Source organism: Anas acuta, chromosome Z, assembly GCF_963932015.1.
Source record: "Anas acuta chromosome Z, bAnaAcu1.1, whole genome shotgun sequence".
NCBI classification, from domain to species: Eukaryota; Metazoa; Chordata; class Aves; order Anseriformes; family Anatidae; genus Anas; species Anas acuta.
The window spans coordinates 31,604,705-31,624,296 of record NC_089017.1 but is presented as its reverse complement, the minus strand read 5'-3'; the positions used below and the strand labels follow the sequence as shown (position 1 = coordinate 31,624,296).

Sequence of the window (19,592 nt, the reverse complement as noted above, 5' to 3'; positions counted from 1 at the left end):
TATGTGCAGTGTCTTAGATTTATCTGTTGGTAATTATGAGACTTTAAAATCAAGAGAGGCCACTAGACCCTTGTCATAGCAAAAATGTTGTTTGCTCATCAGCATTCAGTTTACTGTACACTAGGTAAAGCAGAAACTTGAAGGTAGAAGTTGAAGCTGCAGCTCTGCTGCTTTCATAATAAAACCTAAGGCTCTTTGTACGGTGTACGTTTGTAGCAGGTTAACCCTGGGTAAGGATAAAAGTCCAAGCAGCCACTCAGTTACTCATTCCTCCTTCTCAGTAGGCCAGGAGGAAAAGATGGGATATGAAAGCTCATGGGTTGAGAGAAAGAGATTGGTGCTTACAAGTTATTGACATGGACTGCACAGCCTCAACTTGGGGAAAACTGATTTAATTTATTGCTGATTAACGTACATTTGGATAGTGAGAAGTACAGGCAAACATTAAAACAGCACCTTCTCCTTCCTCCCTCCTTCCTGTGCTCAACTTCACTCCTTCATTCTTAACTCCTCTACCTCTTACCACGCCACAAGCAGTATGGGGTGTTCAGTCCATATCAGTTACCTGCTGCTCCTTGCTCCTCACACTTTAGCCCTGACTCAGTGTGGGTCCTGTCTGCAGGCTGCTGTCTTTAAAGAACTGCTTTAGTCCAGGCTCTCCATGTCTTCCAGAGTATATCCACCTGCTCTGGTGTGAAAGTACTCAGTGGGCTATGTGTGGGTATCTGCTCTGGCATGGTCGTCTCCGTGGGCTGCAGGGAAGTAGTGCTCCAGACACCAGAGCAGGTTTCTTCCCTTCTCTGACCTTGGATATTTGCACTGCAATTTCTCACACTTTTTTACCCTTGTCTCCTCAGCCTTCAAACTGTTCTCCCAGAGGCACAACCAGCTTTGCTTTAGGGAATCAGCTGTGTTCTGCTGTGAGGCAGTTGGAGTTTGATGAAACTCATACAGCTCAGCATGGGGCAGCCCCTGGACTCTCACAGAGGTGACCCCTGCCACCAAAACCTTGCTGCCTGTACCCAGTACAGTCTTCAGTTGCATTGTTGTAGTTGAAAGCAAAGGCAGATGCACACACACATTTCTGTATGGGATGTCAGTAGCCTGCAGAACCTTTTAGTGCAGGTGGAATGGACATTCAAAGGTAACAGACATCTCTCAAGACAAGGAAAAGGATGCTAAGGTCTCAGTTGCAATGCAGTGTAAGCAGCTGTATTAGAACATGTTTTGTGTTTTGTTTTGTTTTGTTTTGTTTTGTTTTTTAAGGGGCTTGCACTGTATTTACATATGAATCGAAAGATTTGATTTGTTCATTGAATAGTGGATGGCCATGTGGTAGGCCATTGTCTTGTCTCCTGTTGAGAAGAAACAAATTTATGGTTTGTTGGAGAAATTTTATTCTTGTACTAAAATGATTTACTAGTAACTTAAGCAGGTGAGACTCTCTCTGTGGGTAATGTTTGATTTACATGCTTTTCCTCTCACAACAGATCATGGTAATGTCAGATGGCACATCATTCTCTTCAGGGCAGAGCCTTCATCTCCCCAACCTTCCCAGTAACTCCCTGTCTTTTTCTGAAGTGAAGAAGAAATCATCTCATGGGCCAAAGGTGAGACTTATTTTGATAGAAGATACTTAACAGGGCTTTCTCTGCGAAGTAACTTGAGAAGAAAAACCTTTCTAGGTATCTTTGCAATTTGTGACATTGTTCAGTGGTGACAACATATTAATGTTTCTTCAATATAAACTTACTGTAAGCCACATGCAAATAATGCAGAAAACAGTTATTTGTGAGAGTAGGTGCTACCTGAAGTATTACTTTTCTGTTTTCTGAACATGCATGGTTGTCTTCCTCCTTTTCCAGAAGGAATTATAATTACCTGTTGTAGCATTGGGAGATTCTGGGCATGGAAAAATGATCTACAGAAATATAAAAATATTACAAAATACTATAATAATTATTTCATTTGTCTATTATCTTAAAATGAATGTTTTTAAGGCAACTGTGTGAAGTGAAACCTGGAAGTTGTATTTTTTATAGCATTTTTCATTTTGTTTAAAGTTCAGGGGTTATTCTTTACCAGGTGTTTCAAATATATTGACAAATCAACAGTCTCTAGGACATCAGATTGAAACCCCAATTTAGGATGAGGCAGAAAGATATATTGAATGAACCTGTTGAATAATATGTGGGCCTTTCCTAAACAGCAGGGAACTTCAGTTTGATGTAATGAATTAATCACGTGAGAGAATGAAGAGCACCTTGTTATTAAATGGGAAAGAAATGCAGCACAATTACTTGATTCATGAATGAATTATCTTATATGACCTTTTTATGTTCCATTAAATTTTGTTTTGATTTTTTTTTCATCTTCTCTCAGTTTGAAACACGTTACTTAATCTTGCTGGTGTCTGAGTTTGTGTACTACAAGAGCAATATCCTTTTTTATCAATAACTTTCATGTTCTGCAGCTATAAAAATACTGTCTTCTGGAAAAATGCTAGTTCGACTATCTTGTAAGTTCTTTCAAAAACTGTCAGGTAATGAACTATGGGTATGTCTAAGTGTGTCCATTGATAAAATACATTCTTGTCACAACAGAAAGGATACATAGAGGGGAAAACAAGCTCTTTGACATGCTCCTGCCTACTTTGCTTTGTATCGGAGTGACTCACAATCTGTAATGTAGTTCTTGCAACATTTAAAGAAGATATGGACATGTTGTTTTTGTTTTTCTAGTGAGGAGCTGAGGATTAGAATGTAGGTACTTTGCCATTTCAAAATTGGTGCTTAATGACTAAGAAGCAGGTAACTGTTCATCTGCTTATTCTAGGACATATCTGCCTACATTTGGACACTGAAGATGAGTTGTTTTGCCACCTTACTGTCAGTAATAGGGGTTTTTGTGAGGCTGGATAGCTCTGTAGAGTTCTGTTTCTGAACCACTACTTTGGATTCAACTGTAATGTTGTTTCACCCTTGCATTGCATGCCAAAACAGGCATATTGAGGCTTGGCCTGAAATAAGCAACCCAAACACCTGTAGGAGGACTTCAGTCTGAGTACAGAAATTATAACAAGTCCTGCAATAACTGCTTCTGCTAGTATCTGTACTCTTTGGTAAGTCTTGAATTTGAGTGTAGTTTATTTCACAAGCAAGTGCTAACTGAGATGTCATTTTCTAAGCCCTATAGCAGTTAACTGTTTGGTGACATGCATTGAAGGTGGTTGAGATGAAGAGAGTCTTACATGTTTGCTGCACTCTTCCTTGAAAACAAAGGCTTGAAATCTTTCATTTCCACTGAAGCAAATACCTGCAGTGAGTTTGACCCAGTTTTACAGCCAGAAGATGATTCTGGAGGAGTCAGTATGAGTCAGATGTACATCACAACTTAGCGTTGTATTCAGTGTTTGTACCTGTGGCCAGTGTGACTAGGGAAGTGATTGTCCCTCTCTACTTCACTCTGGTGAGGCTGCACCTTGTATACTGTGTTCAGTTTTGGTCCCCTCACCGAGGCCCTGGAACATGTCCAGCGAAGGGCCATGAAGCTGGTGAAGGGTCTAGAGAACAAGTCTTACAAGGAGTGGCTGAGGGAACTGGGGTTGTTTAGCCTAGAGAAAAGGAGGCTCAGGGGAAGCATTATCACTCTGCAACTGACTCTGAAGAGGTTGTATTGGGGTGGGGATTGGTCTCTTCTCCAAAGCAAAAGCAATATGACAAAGGAAATGGCCTCAAGTTGTGCCAGGAGAGGTTCAGGTTGGATATTAGGAAAAATTACTTCACCGAAAGAGTTCTGCAGCATTGGAATAGGTTCCCCACAGAAGCAGAGTCACTATCACTGAAGGTCTTCAAAAGACATGTAGATGTTGAACACAGGGATGTGGTTTACTGGTAGACTTGGCAGTGCTAGGTTAATGGTTGGACTTGATGATCTTAGAAGACTTTTCTGACCTAAATGATTTTGTGATTATAAAATAGGGATGTTCAGCAGCAGTGCTGGGTATTTGACTTTTTTTTATCTTTTTCTATCTGGTATGCTGTTCAATGCGATATTTAATAGTGAGAAGAGATGCAGAAGATAGGTGTCTTAGTAGTTCCATGTGTAAATAACATACTTTATTATGGGTGTCTGTACTCCAGGGTGTCTGGCCCTGATCATTTTTGGGTTTTCCTTCTACAGCAGTAGTCTTTGATGTGCTTGGTTTGGTTTGGGTTTGTTTTGTGTCTGTGAATACCAAAGTTGAGGTCAAGTTTTAACTCTGAAGGTGGAAAATCAGAATCTAAGGATGTTTGCTTACTCACTTAGCGTCCACAAACTATCACATGGGCTTTACGGTTAAGAGGAAAATTGCAGTTAAGACTGTAAAACCTCTGCAAAGAAGTGGTGGTGTTGGCTTAGCATTCACTTATCAAAAATACAATAGACTGTGAAAGAAGAGAGAACTGACAGTTGGTTTTCTGTTGCATGGTCTTCTGCAATTATGTATTAAAAATAGGAATGTTTTTCTAAAAATATGTTTATGTTTAATTTAATATTGAGTATATTAGTGAGCCCCAGTAGTGAGATTCTAAAACAAAGCTGTAGTTTCAGAGCTGCTGCAGGCTGGCTACTGTGTGTACCTGTGCTGATATTAAGTTGTATTACTCTGCCTATTTGTACAGTGTGAATACTTTATACACAGAATGTGGAATAGCTTGGTAATTATTGTTGGGATGATTATATCTTTGGGAGAGAGATGTATTGTCAGCTGCAATGAAATGAGGTTTACTTTATAAACAAATAAACAAAAGCTCTTATTCCAGTGCCTGACCAGGAAAAAAAAAAAGTGTTTTGTGCTCTCCTTCACCTTTGGGCTTTCTCTGTCTAACCAGTGAGTTTTCTAATTCTCCTACTTCTGATTCTTATGATGTCACTGGTCATAATAGTTCAGTGGGAAGGACAATCAAGTCTTCTGAAGTGTGGAAAGCTTTGTAAATCTGTAAAAAGAATAATAGAATCATAGGTTGGTTTGGGTTGGAAGGGACCCTAAAGATCATCTAGCTGATGCCTCACTGCCATGGGCAGTGACACCTTTCACCAGACCAAGATAGCAGAACCAGCAGCAAGTGAATTCATCTCCAACGAGCAGCTAGCAATTGAAAGAATAGCATAGCATTTATATACCATATAAAGAATGGAATGGAATGGAATGGAATGGAATGGAATGGAATGGAATGGAATGGAATGGAATGGAATGGAATGGAATGGAATGGAATGGAATGGAATGGAATAGAATGGAATAGAATGGAATAGAATGGAATAGAATAGAATAGAATAGAATAGAATAGAATAGAATAGAATAGAATAGAATAGAATAGAATAGAATAGAATAGAATAGAATAGAATAGAATAGAATAGAATAGAATAGAATAGAATGAATACCATAGCATTTATGGAAACTTTCAGCTGTGTGGGTGTTTTCCTCCAAATCAAATAGCGTTTTTAGTCAAATATCAAACACATTTGTATTCAACAGAAATCTGAATTTTTTCATGCTTCTAGATACTTTCCTTATCTTTTTCTTTTAAGAGTGGAAGGCATATACGAGACTGACTCCATGGCTGTGATCTCAGTAGGTGTAACATGTGAACAAATACTGCGTTGTTTTGTTATTTAAATTACAAATGGAAATAACACATGGGTTTGGGATCAATAATCCTAAGTTTGTGGGGTAATACTGCAATATAGTAGACCGGCAAGGCCACTACAGTACTCAGTTTAATCACTTAACTGAATTAAACAATACCTGCCTCCCCTCCAACTGTTTCATTTGTTAATTAGCTTCCCAATGTCTGTCAGCAACTGGCGATGTTTGAAGAGATTTCCAGAGGATATTGCTTATCCCAAGCCCTATTCAAGCACATTGGGAATTATATTATGTAATATGAAGCCACTATCCAGCCATGCAAAATGTACAGAGTTCAACACCTTTTTTTTTGCCCTGTAGTTGCAGAATTGTTTTAATCTGCAATGTGTTACCTGTTGAGCAGCACAGGTAAGATCTTAGATTTTCTGTGTTGGTAAGATCTTAGGTTTTTATCATACTTCAAAAAATATTTATTTTTAAAGGCCTGTCAGTACTGTTCCATGAAAGGAGTTATATATGTTGAAGTACTGTGTGTACATAGTGTTACTTGGATTAAGAAATGAAAACATCTACTGGTATTTTAAAATTTGTTTAATGCTCTGTATTATTCTTTTGATGTTTGTTATGCAATGTATCAAAGTAACACTCGCTTGGATTGCTTCAACTAATATTTGATGAATACACAAATGTAAGCTATGGTATGTAAATATATCACCTGTCAAAAAACCACAATCTCCATTTTGCATATGCAACCTGAGAAACAACTGTTCTATTTGTTGCTCTTGATAGAAACATGTCATTCACTTTTATTTCTTGCAACACTTCTTAAGGTGAGGAGGAAAACAAACATTTAAACACCCCGTTAGGTTTTGTTAACAACAAAATGAGTTCAAAGTCCATTCTGATTTTCAGTAAGATCTATATTGTACATGATCTGAATATTTAGCCCCATTTCATCCTTGCAAACCTTCCACATTCATCATTATGTTGATATAATTTTACTAGTGAGTATATTTGGATTTTTTTTCTGTCTTTCAACGTTTATGTTCCTCATGCTGCTTCCTTGAAGTTCATAGTTGGCATGTGTTAGGGTCATTGCAGAAAATTAGGAAATGAGTGAAGATCTATTTTTTACCTAGAGAATGAATGCAAGCATAAAATCAAGGGCTTGGATGTCTTAATGAGAAAGTAGCTTTCAGACAGCATGGTGTGTATATATGTTGTGGTACTATAAGTATGTCATGTCTCTACTAAGATTTCCATGAAAACATATGTTTCCAAGTTGTAGAAAGAGGAAGGAACCCTGGTTTTAAAATTTAAAAGCCAAGAAAGATCTCCAGTTCTTATTAGCTTTAATACTTCTGCATCCCAGGACCTATTTCGCAGTTGTCATTTGTTGGACAGACACTAAAACAAGTGTCCCCTCATTTCAGGGATCTAAAATATGTCCTAAGGAGACTAATAGGAAACATAAGGACTCATTTTTTAATGGCACGCATTCCCCTCTCCCTGGCAATGCTTACAGCTCTGGTGTGATAGAACAAGATAAAAGCATTAGTAATAGGTCCGATATAAAATATTGAGCTTTTTAAAATTATCATAAATTTTTATCTTTTTTAAGATACCAGGTAAGGAGTTTTGAGTAGAGTAATATATCTTAAGAAATGATTAATGCTTTTCTATTTTTGTTTTTAATTACTGGCCCTGAAAACAGGGAAGTGTCTTACGTTCAGATGTTCAAATGTCATCAGAATGTTGTTTATTGTTGAGGAACATAATGATTTTCATTTACAACTTTGCATTTCAAAGTAATTTATCTTTCATTAGTGTGGAATGTTAGTACAGAGTATATTAATCTAATAGTTGACTGAGGAGATTTAAAAATTAACCCATTGTTATCTGTATGTTTGTGCGTGATACACCTGGCCAGTAAGCACAGAGTTGGAATCCATGCAAAAGTCTTTTAATTAACTAATTAAAAGAATCTGCAGAATTGGTTGCTTGATGATCTTTCACAAAGCAAGCATGCCTCTGACTTGAGGTATCATTGTTTACACACATCTAACTTTTAGTTTAAAAATATAATAATAATAATAATTCTCTTCTCCTCCAACATTTAAAACAGCTTTAATTGAGGGAAGAAAAAAAAAGTTTTAATATATCAATCCAATATTATTTTCTAAGCTGTTTTTTTTTGCCCAGCCTGCTCAACTGCTGAAGAATGAGTATTGTCTTGTAGCTTACAGGTGGAATATTTTTGCTTTCCACCAGCTATATATGGGCTCCTGTGATTAGAGTTGTTAATAAAAGAACTGAGGCTATTGTAAGATCTTGGTCCTATACACCCAAATGACCCTATCCATATAGAATGGGGATTTAATGAACATGGTTCTCATTGCAACCTATGGCAAAAGGGGCCAGGAAGGCCAGAAAGACCGCTAGAATTTAGATCCTGTGCTTTCAACGATGCTGAAAGGAGATAGTCAGATCTTGCGAAGGGTTTGATGTCCCTAGTTGGAGCAGTAAAGTGGGTTGGACAGACAAAAAGAGGGCAAGGTGCTATCATCTGAGGACCTTTACGCTTTCTAGATGTAGTCCATAAAGACTACATCTAGAGCTACGTTTAAGCACTGCCTGCTGGTTTTGCCCAGAAACCCACTGTTCATAAATGGTATGCTTACCTGGAAGGAATTAATGAAATCATGCGGATTACCAATGGTAATATTAAAATGTCTAAACTGCAAAAGGACATAGGTGGTACTCTGTTGTTCCAACCTACACCCAGCAAGCCATCTCCAGTTCAAGAAGTTACCCCTCTGAAGGAAGACAGTGATCTCACTGGGGTGTAGTTCACTGATGAAACATCTCATAGGGAGAAATCTCTTATAGGGAGAATAAATCTGTAGCACTAGAAGTAACCACAGGACAAAGATTAAGTAAAATATTTAATGGTAGTGAACAGGTAGTGAACTTAGAGCAGTTTTATTAGCTGCACATCATGGTGCCAGCTATATTTACAGACTCATATTGCTGTTTTAAGGGAGACACTGAATGAATAGGGCACTGGGCAGTCAATGACTGGCAGGTAAACCTCAGTTTGGCAAACTGATAGTTGGAAACAATTGCTGGAGACAGAAGAACAAAGAGGGCACTACATATTGGCTGGGTGAACGAACACGATCATTGAAACTTGATGGCTGCCCAGTTTAACCAACAGGTAGACAGCCTGACTGACACAAATTAGTGTCTTAAATGATGATCAAGAATGGGAACGCTTACTTGAATGGTTATGTGTTAAATGCGGCCACGCTGGACAAACCGATTTATATTGGGAAGGCATAGTGGAGGATGGCCTGTATCAGTTAAACTGTGAATGAGTCGTGACTGCCTGTTCATAATGTCGTTTATGACTTAACAAAGACCACCTGTGTAAAGTGCCTTCCCTGAATATCTGAGATAAGAAAACATTGTGGCACACCTGGCAGATTGATTATGTTTGCCCACTATGACCCTCAGGGGGTAAAAGATACATATTGGTAGGGGTGGAAGTAATCTCAGGAATTACCATGGCCACAGCTGCTACTGCTGCTGCAAGGGAAAATACAGTCCATAGCCTGAAAAAAATTGTTTAGTACACTTCCCTTTCCAGAGGAGATTCAAAGTGATAATGGATCACACTTTACAGCCAAGCTAGTACTTGGCTGGGCAGAGGAGGAAGGGATCCAGTAGGTATTTTACACCCCATACTACCCCCAAGCCAATGGTATTGCTGAGAGAACAAATGGGTTGGTCAAGCATTTTGCAAAACTTACAAATCTGAATGGTATCTATGACTGTCTAATGCCATCTGTCAGTTAAATAATAGATAGAGCTGAGATGGTTGACTGAAGATGAAAGCTTTTTGCTCTTCTGCCACAACTGTGCTACCAAAAGCAGATGAAAAAACAGGGGAGCATCCTAGAGTAGCTTTTATGCAAGCCAGCCTGTGCTGGTGAAAATGCTTTAGATTGGCGTACAAATGGTACTAACTACACCCAAAAATCCCTATGCATCCAAATCCAGAGATTGCTCAGGAAAGGTGTGCCAGGTTAGCACCCGATGGATCTCACCATTTTTATGACCCTTCTGGTTGAATACAACTTTTCCCTGCTTTTGTGTTCACAGAAATCCTGAGTGAACAGCATGTGTACAGCTGGAAAATGACAGATCAGCAGTTTGAGTTGATTATATTATGCTTTACCCTGGCCTTAACACAATTCATTTTGGTTTAAGGACTCAGAATGGCCATAGTCCCAAGTTTATGTAAAATACACTGGAAGTATGGGACTATGGTCCATAAAAAAAAATTTAAACTTGGCCACTGTGGTTATGCATGGGGCTGAAGTGTATTCCAAACATGAGTGGGACTGGGGTAGAGAAAGATTGCTGCCCCTCCTGAGGGGAGTAGCTAGAGAAGAAATTCCAGTATGGTGTAGAATGATCAATGGATCTACACATGAAAAGTTGCATGAAATATTTTTCAGTGGTCTATTAGGCCCAAGAACAAGGAAGTTTTGTGTTGCTGAAAATTGGGATTGTTGATATAACTGTACTCTAGTAGAACCCACTTCTGTGTCTTTGGCAACAAGGGCGAATAGGACTTACATGTAGGTTTATACTCACCGTGGTCAAAGCACAAGCCCCTTGGGACCATGTACTGCTCAAATACACTGCAAGTACTGGAACACCTCAAAGTAAGGCAGACCTAAATCTCTCCACTTTAGTTTTATGTGGAAACAAAGTATGTTTAAAGGATGAACAGAGTTTGAGCAACTCTCTTTAGATGGCTAGACTCTATGCCATTCCAGGAGAGAAAGTACAAATTGGCTGCAGGGTAATCAAAAGGTCTACTTATAAGCCAACTGGAATTATGATTCTACCAAACCAGAAAAGAACAATGGTGATTGTTATAAAGTAACAACCTAATTTGGATTGCTGGCATAATTTCACCTTTAGCAAACATAATTGAGTACTTGAATTTCTGACTACTAGACAAAATACAAGGAATACCTGTACAACAGGATGGCTGTGGATCCATGCTTAAGCTGGCTATAATGGATACACACTTGGAATTTCCCCCACAATTTTATAAGTTTGTCTGTGGTAGCATTGCAAAACAATTTCACCTTTTCTAAATGAAAATGGGTTATAGAAAATGAGGACAAAGGTCAGCAGATTCCACTTCTAATAGGGAAAAGCGGAGACACCATAATAGGATGCCTAATTGAAAACAGCACTGAATGTGGAATGGCTTCCCAGCTTACTATAGAAGATGCTGGGAGTAAGCTCAAACATGGCTTTGATCACGTACATGCCTCTCCCCATGGATATGAATGTTGGTACACTTTAATTATATCTTGCTCAGTGCTCATAATGTGTTCCTGGACTAATTTTGAGACCCATTCCACCATAGCACTTTAGTTCAAAATCGAAGTTAAACAGCTATTTGTACCAACTCGGCCTCCTGTTGAGCTAACTACTCACATCTTCCACAAGGGTCCTTACTTAATTGAAAACATGGGACAACAATGAGTTCTCTTTAACCCTAGCTGGTCTCTAAAAAGGGTAGAGCTGGCATTGCACATTGGAATCTCAGGAATCAACTCAAAGTTTGCCACCTTTTTGAGAACTGTCCACGCTGGTTGTTTGGCGTGGTTACATGGACATTCTCTGAAATGATCTCGATGCATGCCATGAGATATCACTGAGTTGTTGGGAACAAGATTAGGGATATTAAACAGCATAGATGCTAAGGCCCCAGACATCTGTCTGGATATGGAACAAAACATTCAATAAACTACACCAGCCATTTACTTGACTGTAAGTATATTGCGCTATTTGTGCATCTGTGATTGTGATAATTCAGCATATTGAATGCAACCAGATTTAACAGTGCCAAATTGGGCATCACTCAGAATCTAAACCCAGCCACTCCCAACCCCTCTGATATCTGAGGGCAAGCTGGAATGCAAGGGGGTTTAGGCCCTGCCAAACTTCCTTACCCTTTAATGCAACAGCTCTCCATACACTTAGCACGCATTAGATCTGCTTTTTACATTAATCTATAATGCCTGTATTTGACTCTTGGGACAATCCTTTTTCATGTTCACATCTCTTCAGAGACTTGTGGTTGATTATTTCCTGGAAATTTGTATGCTGGGTTGATGCTTCTGCCCACTGTTAAGGCCTTCTCTTGTTTTGCCTATCATATAGGACTTGCAAATCATCATCCTCTCAGAAACCTGTCTCGTTTAGAGCAGGTGAATTTAAAAATGCAATGGAATATTCAACATAGACAGCAGCAATAAATACAAAGAAGAAGACCCTTTTCCTAGAGGCTTTCCATTAATGAACATTGACTGTGAAATGTTTCATGTCCAATCATGTCCACAATAGCCAGGCTGGACCCACAGTTACCATTTTTTATAAGAGGCTCTGACTAAAGCTGTAGAAGGGATCATGGCTGGGAAGTCAAGCTTTGCCTGAAATGTCATCAGGAGCACGTTTTGCACTGATTCTGAAGTAATTCTGTTAACAATGTATGGTACATATATGAATTTGTGATGGCTTTCTTTCTGCTATTTAATAGTTCTTGATTAACATTTCCTAGGCTATCTTTTTGTTTATCTTAAAATGTATCTTAAAGGCGACATCTCATTCTTAAGAGATAAAAACCTAACCCTTTGAAATACCAACAAGCAGTGATAACTGCTCATGTACAACCACTTTGTAACAGATAAATTGACCAAAATGATCGTTTCTGTATCTATTCCTGCATAGTCATTTGCAGTTTATAGTTTTAACCCTGCAGTTCAAAGTTTTTAATATGAATCCTATGTGCATATTGCTTTTGTCTTTTGGGCTTTAGTGTTTGTTTGTTTTATGTTTTTTGAAGTAAAGTTTTGCATTTCCTTTGCAGGACCCAACTAAGCTTCTGAACACAAATAGCAGTAGCAGCAGTAGTAACAGTTTTTCAAAGCCCCACAAGTTAACAAAGGAGCACAAGGAAAAAACTTCTAAAGACTCGAAAGAACATAAAAGTGCCTTCAAAGAACCTTCCAGGGAACACAACAAATCTTCCAAAGAATCCTTTAAGAAACCCAAAGAAAACAAACCACTAAAAGATGAAAAAATAGTTCCTAAGATGGCCTTCAAGGAACCCAAATCTATGTCCAAGGAGCCAAAATCTGAAAACACTACCATCCTTACCATTACAGGTGGACAGCAGCAAGAAAAGAAGACCCCTACAAAAAGGCCCTCTGTTCTGGACTCTGATGAATCTTCTGCAAAAAAAAGAAAAAAAGTTGTGTCGGAGTCATTATTTAAAAGTTTTTCTAGTGCTCCACCACTGATATTTACTTGTTCAGCTGAGAAAAAACAAACAAAGGATAGATCTCAACTCAAGATGGGGAAAGTCAAAATTGAAAGCGATACACTGGAAAAGAAGACGTCTACTTTACCACCATTTGATGATATTGTAGATCCCAATGATTCTGACATGGAAGAGAACTTGTCTTCTAAATCTGAAGTAAGTGGTGTTTTGTTTTTCATGTGTGTTGAGTGTTTCCAGTCTGTGGGATTGTACACCATACTGTGTTTTCCCCTCCCCTCCTCTTGTCTATTGGCAAATTGTTCAAACTGAAGGATGCTGACTACTGCCAGCTTAAACTTACATGTATTCTGTTTCAGTTGTATTACCTGTTCAAGTCTACTCCATTTATAAATCTGCCAAGCATTATGAATAATGAGCATAGGGGAGACGGCTATAAATAATTATTACTCTTTTGATCTTGTTCTTTTTGAATTTCATGCTTTCTGTGAGTCTGAGAGAAATTGATTTAAATACTTGTATTTCACATGCTAAGGCTTTGTGTTCACGCATTGGATAATAGAGTAAATTCAGGAAAGTACTGCAGTAATGTAGAGTGTTTGTTACCTTTCTGCTGAAAAGTTCAGTTCTCTAAATGATGCTGGTTTTCTGAAGGAGTTCCTAGAATCTTCTCTCTGATGAATAGAATCTATCCAAAAATAATAGGCTTACCCAACAAGAAAGTGTTTTTGTGGAAGTTTGATTTTTGAAAATACTTCTATACCATGCCTACTCATTTGTTTCAAGCAAAATATTATTTTGATGATTTAAATCATTCTCCTAATAGGCTTCCAGGAGCATCTTTCATAGACAGATGAGTAGAGAAGGGAAGACATAGGAAGAGAAGGCTTATTTGGTGCCTTCATTTGTGCTCATTTGTGCTTATGGCTAGAGGTAGTCATCAGGATAGAGAGAAAGTATTCCCAAACATGCTTATTCATCCACTTTCATTTTTCTGCTGTTTGTGTGCCTCCATTACTGCCATCCAACTCATTGTCCTGCTTGCACTCCCTGCAACAAGCAATAAATACCTGAGGTATCAACATGAGGGTTTTACATCATAGAAACTTACGCTAGAGAGAGAAAGTCCTTATTTTATTTCTAAATTGGCCCACTACATATGCAACAGCAGTACAATTTCAAACGTATGTAAAGTGACAGGCTCCTTTCTGTAGCACAGCGCTGGTGAAGTCGTGGTTATGAAGTTGCCTTTAAACCTGAAAATTTTCATACATAACAGCCTAGGCATGAATTGTATTTTAATGTCTTTTAGAAGCTGAATCTTCTGTTTTAAAGTTAAGGCAGTATCCTGCAACTCAGTACCTATTCTCAGTGAAGCTATCCAATTAGCACAGAGTTCGATTTCAGACTTCCTATCCATTGAAATACATGTTGTGTAAATGCACATAAATTTCTACTGGAGCATTAGTTTTTAGTTTTTAGTTTTGTTTGTTTGTTTGTTTGTTGCTTTTTTGTTTTGTTTTGTTTTTGGCTAGTTAATTTTAGAGTTAATTTTCTTCCTAGTAGCTGGTATGATGCTGTGTTTTAGATTTAGGATAAGAATAATACTGATACTCACTAATGTTTTAGTTGTTGCAGAGGGAATTTTACACTTCTTGTGCTGCCCTGCCAGCAAGGACTCTGGGGGTACACAAGGAACTGTGAGGGGACAGAACCAGAACAGCTGGCCCAAACTGGCCAAAGGGATATTCCACATCATACAATGCTATCCTCAACTATAAAACTGGGGGGCTGCTGCTCGAACAGGGGTTGGGGCATCGGTCAGTGTGTGGTGAGCAATTGCATTCTGCATCACTTGCTTTGTACGTTCTATTATTATTATTATCTTCATTATTATTATTATTATTTCCTCTTCCTTTTCTGTCATATTAAAGTGTCTTTCATCTCAACCCATGAGTTTTTACCTTTTTTTTTTTAGATTCTCTCCCCCATTCCACTGTGAGTATATGGGTCTGAGTGAATGGCTGTGTCATGCTTATCTGGCTGCTGGGTTTAAACCACAGCAAAAATAGTTGTGAGGAAAGGGGAGAGATCTTCATTTCAAGGCCTTTGGAGGGTTCTTGCCGTAGCAAATATCTGTTGCTTCTGAATTTTGCTCATTAACTCATTTTTATAGTATTACAGAAACCACTTAAGAAATGGGACAAGGGTAAGCAGTGCTGGCATTGTTTCTGGATTTTTTTTTTTTTTTACATATCACATAGTAGAAGTTTGGATGAACTTGTGCTTCTATTGATTGCATTCACCACAAGCTAAAACATCTTGTAAAAGTAAGATTCTTTCTCTTGCTGGTCAGACCTCAGGACTGAGAGCTGCGGGTAGTCCAGGTTCAGTTCAAGTCACTTTCTAAGAGCCATCTCTTAAAACAGAGGGAGCAGATGATTTCAAAGTGTCTCAAGTCAAACAAGTCAGGTGGAAGGTAAGCTTGGCTTAGCAGGGGTCTTCTTCTAGAGCATGGGCAAAAAGGAAGATATATGGACACTGGAAGCAAGGTGAAGCTAGACAGGGCAACTACAGAGATGCTGTATGCCATTGTAGGGAGAAAATTCATGTGGCAAAAGCTCAGTTACAGTTGAATTTGGCCAGTACTATAGTGGACAACAAAAAGAGCTTTAAGTATGTTATCAGCAAAAGGAGGACAAGAGATGACATTGGTCCATAACTTGATGAGGCTGGTCACCTCACACGTGCAGTCACAGGCAAAGCAGAGACATTTAATGGCTTTGTTGCCTCTGTTTTCAACACTGATGATGGGCCCTGTGTCCCCTGGAGCCCTGAAACTCCCAGCTGACCCTGAACTTGTAGGGGGTTTGCTGCTCCATCTGACTGCGTATACAGGGCCCGATGGGATTCATCCCAGGGTACTGAAGGAGCTGGCTGATGTCATCACAGGACATCTCAATAATTTATCAACAGTCTTGGGAATCTGGAGATGTCCCAGTCAATTGGAAGCCGGCAAGTGTTGTCCCAGTTTTCAAGAAGGGTGAAAAAGAAGACTGTGGTAATTACAAGCCTGTCACCAACTCTTGAGTGCCAGGTAAAATGGAATAGATTGTTCTGTGAGTTACTGAAAAACACTTGAAAGACAATGCAGTCACTGGTCTTAAAAATAAAAGGATTCATGAGGGGAAAGTCCTGTTTAACAAACTCAATTTCCTTTTATGACAAGGTTACCCATCTACTTCACCAAGGGAAGCCAAGGCCTTTCCAGCTCCTCATGCTGCCCTGCCAGGGGGGGACATGGCCAGGACAGCTGGCCCAGGCTGGCCGGAGGGGTGTCCCATATGATGCAATGGTGTGCTTGGCAGTGACAGCTGGGGTAAAGAAGGAGGAAGGGGGGATGTTCAGAGTGATGGAGTTTTGTCTCCACGAGAAACTGTTAGGTGTGACAGACCCTGCTTTCTTGGAAGTGGCTGAGCACGCTGCCTGGGAAGTAGCCAAACAATTCCTTGTCTGGTTTTGCTTGCACACACAGCTTTTCCTTCACCTGGTGAACTAACCTTATTTCAACCCACGAGTCCTCTCACTTTTACCTCTCTGATTCTCTCCCCCATCCCACCCAGGGAGAGTGAGCGAGCGGCTGTGTGGGGCTGAGCTGCCCGCTGGGTGATATCACAACCCAGGATCCAGTACCTGAGAGAAGGAATTTTCCTTCATAAGGTAGTGCACGTCTGCCAGTGGCTTGTCCAGCCTCTGAACTACACCATGCAGCCTGGGATCAAGTATTCAGGCCGGTTAGCGTGCTGTTATTGCCTGGCAGGTGACTGAGGGAGAAAAAGCAGGCACTACCCCGTGATGTCCAGTAGTCAGCACCTGCTCTGAGCTCCTAGTAGACTTACAAAGTTACAGCAGGAAACAAAGCAAATATCATCTCTGCTTAATGATAAACTTTCTGCTCTTTTTAAATAACGTTTCAAAGTATGAGTTAATCACCAGGTGTGGTTGTTTCTCTGTGGTATATCGCATATGCTGCTGTATGGGGCACAGCTGTATATATTCCAGCTCCGGTTTTCTGTTGACTTTGGGTTTTGTCAAATGAAGTGTGTGTCCCAGTTTTGCGTTGTGCAGCTTTGTTGAGTATTGCTTTTCAAATACGTTTGTAACTGGAGTTCAGCATTGCTGATAGACTTGGTGTTCAAAACAGTATGGGTCTTTTTGAGTCACATGAGCTAACAGAGCTATTCAGGAGCTTTAGTTTATTCAGTTAGAAGTGGCCAAGGATTTGTTTTACTGGCTTTGCTGTAGTGTATAAAGTCGAGCAGGGAGTAAAAGCATGCTAGATTTATAGCTTTAATGAGGTGTATGAGTATTAGCAGAGTCCACTTGAAAAACTCCAAAGATTATGTTTTTAAATTCAATAACAGGATGTTTTAGTTGAAGAAAACTGTATGCTTCTTATGTGGGATAGTGTAGCAATGTGATAAAAATAAAATATAAAATGGACTTGACCTTTTTTTTGCTTTCTGATCATGAAATAGAGTTATGATCTCATAATATTTAACTGAGCTGTACACTGGGTGGGGGAGATACAAAGCTTTGGTTCCAAGGTAGGTGTCTTTCACGGCCAGAGCTGCCCCTTCTGAACTGTGGAATCACAGCAGAAGGGATGCTGTCATATTTCTTCCATGTTTGTTACCAATTTTGCAAGGCTGGGTAGGGAGAAAAAAATAGTGCAAAGCTCTAAATGAATCTGTGGTGGCAGAGTGGCACAAAGGAGAGGGAGCTTAGATGTTGCTAATCTCACTACATCACCATGTATGAAAGCAAAGGTTTGTGGATGTTTTAGAGAGTCCATGTAGCTCTATTTTATGTGCTGCTGCCTCCAGACTGATTATGTTGCACACGATGAGTATTGTTTTTTCTTCCTGCAATTACAGCATTGCCATTGGTAGTAACAGCTTTTTGGCATGATGAAGCCTTTTGGGATACAAATTTAGAAATGCATGCTAGCAAATTGTGACAGCTCGAGGGTGAGGCATTTTGGTTTTTAAAAGCATGGTACTTTAGCAAGCCATTTGCCTATAGTAAAAATGCAAAAACTTCTTAGGAAGTCCATTACAGAACAATGAATATATAGCAGTGCTCACATAGACTAGGGTCTTGTATTTAATGAAGTGTTTGCATGTCTTAAAGCAGTCTTAAAGTTGCAACATGAGTACCTTTTTAAAGTAATCCATAAAATACCACTTTGGATCTGGCATAAGATCTATTAATTTGACTATTACAAATGTGCAAGAATATCTGGAAAACCCCCATTGTCTTGTAAAACCTCCAGGTCCTTGTTAGCTGAACACTCCTGCTTTCTGCCAGGGCTGGGAGCCAAAGTAAGATCTCTTTCAGATAATACTTATTTTAAAGTAATAGCAGTGAACAAGAGCTCCATATGGAGTTTTCATATAGTTAACCTATGTTTTCTGGGGAAAATAAATAAATAAATAAGTATGTTAGGTTTGAATTTTGTGTGTGAAATTGGGGCTCTCTTAACATCATTAATGATGTTGAATACTGAGAACAGAAGAGATAAGTTTATACTGATCATGTCCTTAATTTCAGGCTGTGGACTGTGGATTTGCAAGCTGTCATATTCTTAGAGTCTTTACTTTTTACTTGATGCTTTTATCCATTTTTTCTGCCACTATCAACCATTGCTGTGGGCTTGTTTACCTACAGCACTCCAGTGTGGATGAGGTAATTCAGTAATCACAGGCAGGTGATAGATAAAATACTGCACAGACCAAATATACAGTCCAAAATACTTCCAGATCGTACTCTCAGAGAAATGGTGGCCTAATATTGGTCGATCCTCCTTAGAGAAACAGTAGCAGGCACAAGGATGCTGAATGGTCTTCAGCATGTACTATAGTATGAGGCCATTCAACTGCTGTACTGAGCCTGTTTTCATTATCTATTACGATGGAGGTAAAATGTTTATGCTTCACTTGCAAAAGCTTAAGTGCACATTAAACTGCTCTGTATGTGGTGAGATGAATCACTGCAGGATAAGGAAGCAGTGAGACCAAAAGGCAGTTGTGGCAGCAAGTTGGGATGTTGAGCTTTTGTTACTACGGTGTGTTTGGAATTCATTGGCTTACAAAAATACTGCAGATTTAGAAATTAATCGGGAGAAATATTGTGTAGGAATGGTTAAATGTTCAGGTTACGACTGCGATTTTGCAAAAAGAAATATTGCATTCTTGAGTCAAAGTCATGTGTATTGCATTATTTTTTCAATGTTAGGAGGTGTCATATTTAAACACAGAAAACATGTGAATATCATTGTATGTTGTTAGGCTACTGGTTTAGTCTTCAGTATTTGACCGTATTCACAAGAGTGGCTACATCTGTTTCAGTGGAGACCACTCATGTGGATTAACTCAATCATCTGCATAAATGCATTTTTGGACTGGGGCCTTGTTTTCAATACATTTGCCTGCAGCAAGTAAAGATTTCAACAGGGTACGTGCAGTGCCAATACCTTAATTCTTCAGTGACATTGAAGACTGTATGTTTGGACCGGTAAAGTCATGACAGTTT

At 39.1% G+C, this 19,592-nt stretch overlaps 1 protein-coding gene across 7 annotated transcripts in view; it reads left to right on the top strand.

The window, feature by feature from the left end:
• MLLT3 (MLLT3 super elongation complex subunit) overlaps positions 1-19,592 on the top strand; it is a 147,406-nt gene that overhangs the window by 93,800 nt on the left and 34,014 nt on the right. For all 7 annotated transcript variants that reach the window (XM_068666930.1, XM_068666928.1, XM_068666927.1 and 4 more), the window contains 2 exons: positions 1,491-1,610; positions 12,588-13,196. In XM_068666930.1, the coding sequence (XP_068523031.1) occupies positions 1,491-1,610; positions 12,588-13,196 (729 nt within the window). The remainder of the gene's footprint in view (positions 1-1,490; positions 1,611-12,587; positions 13,197-19,592) is intronic.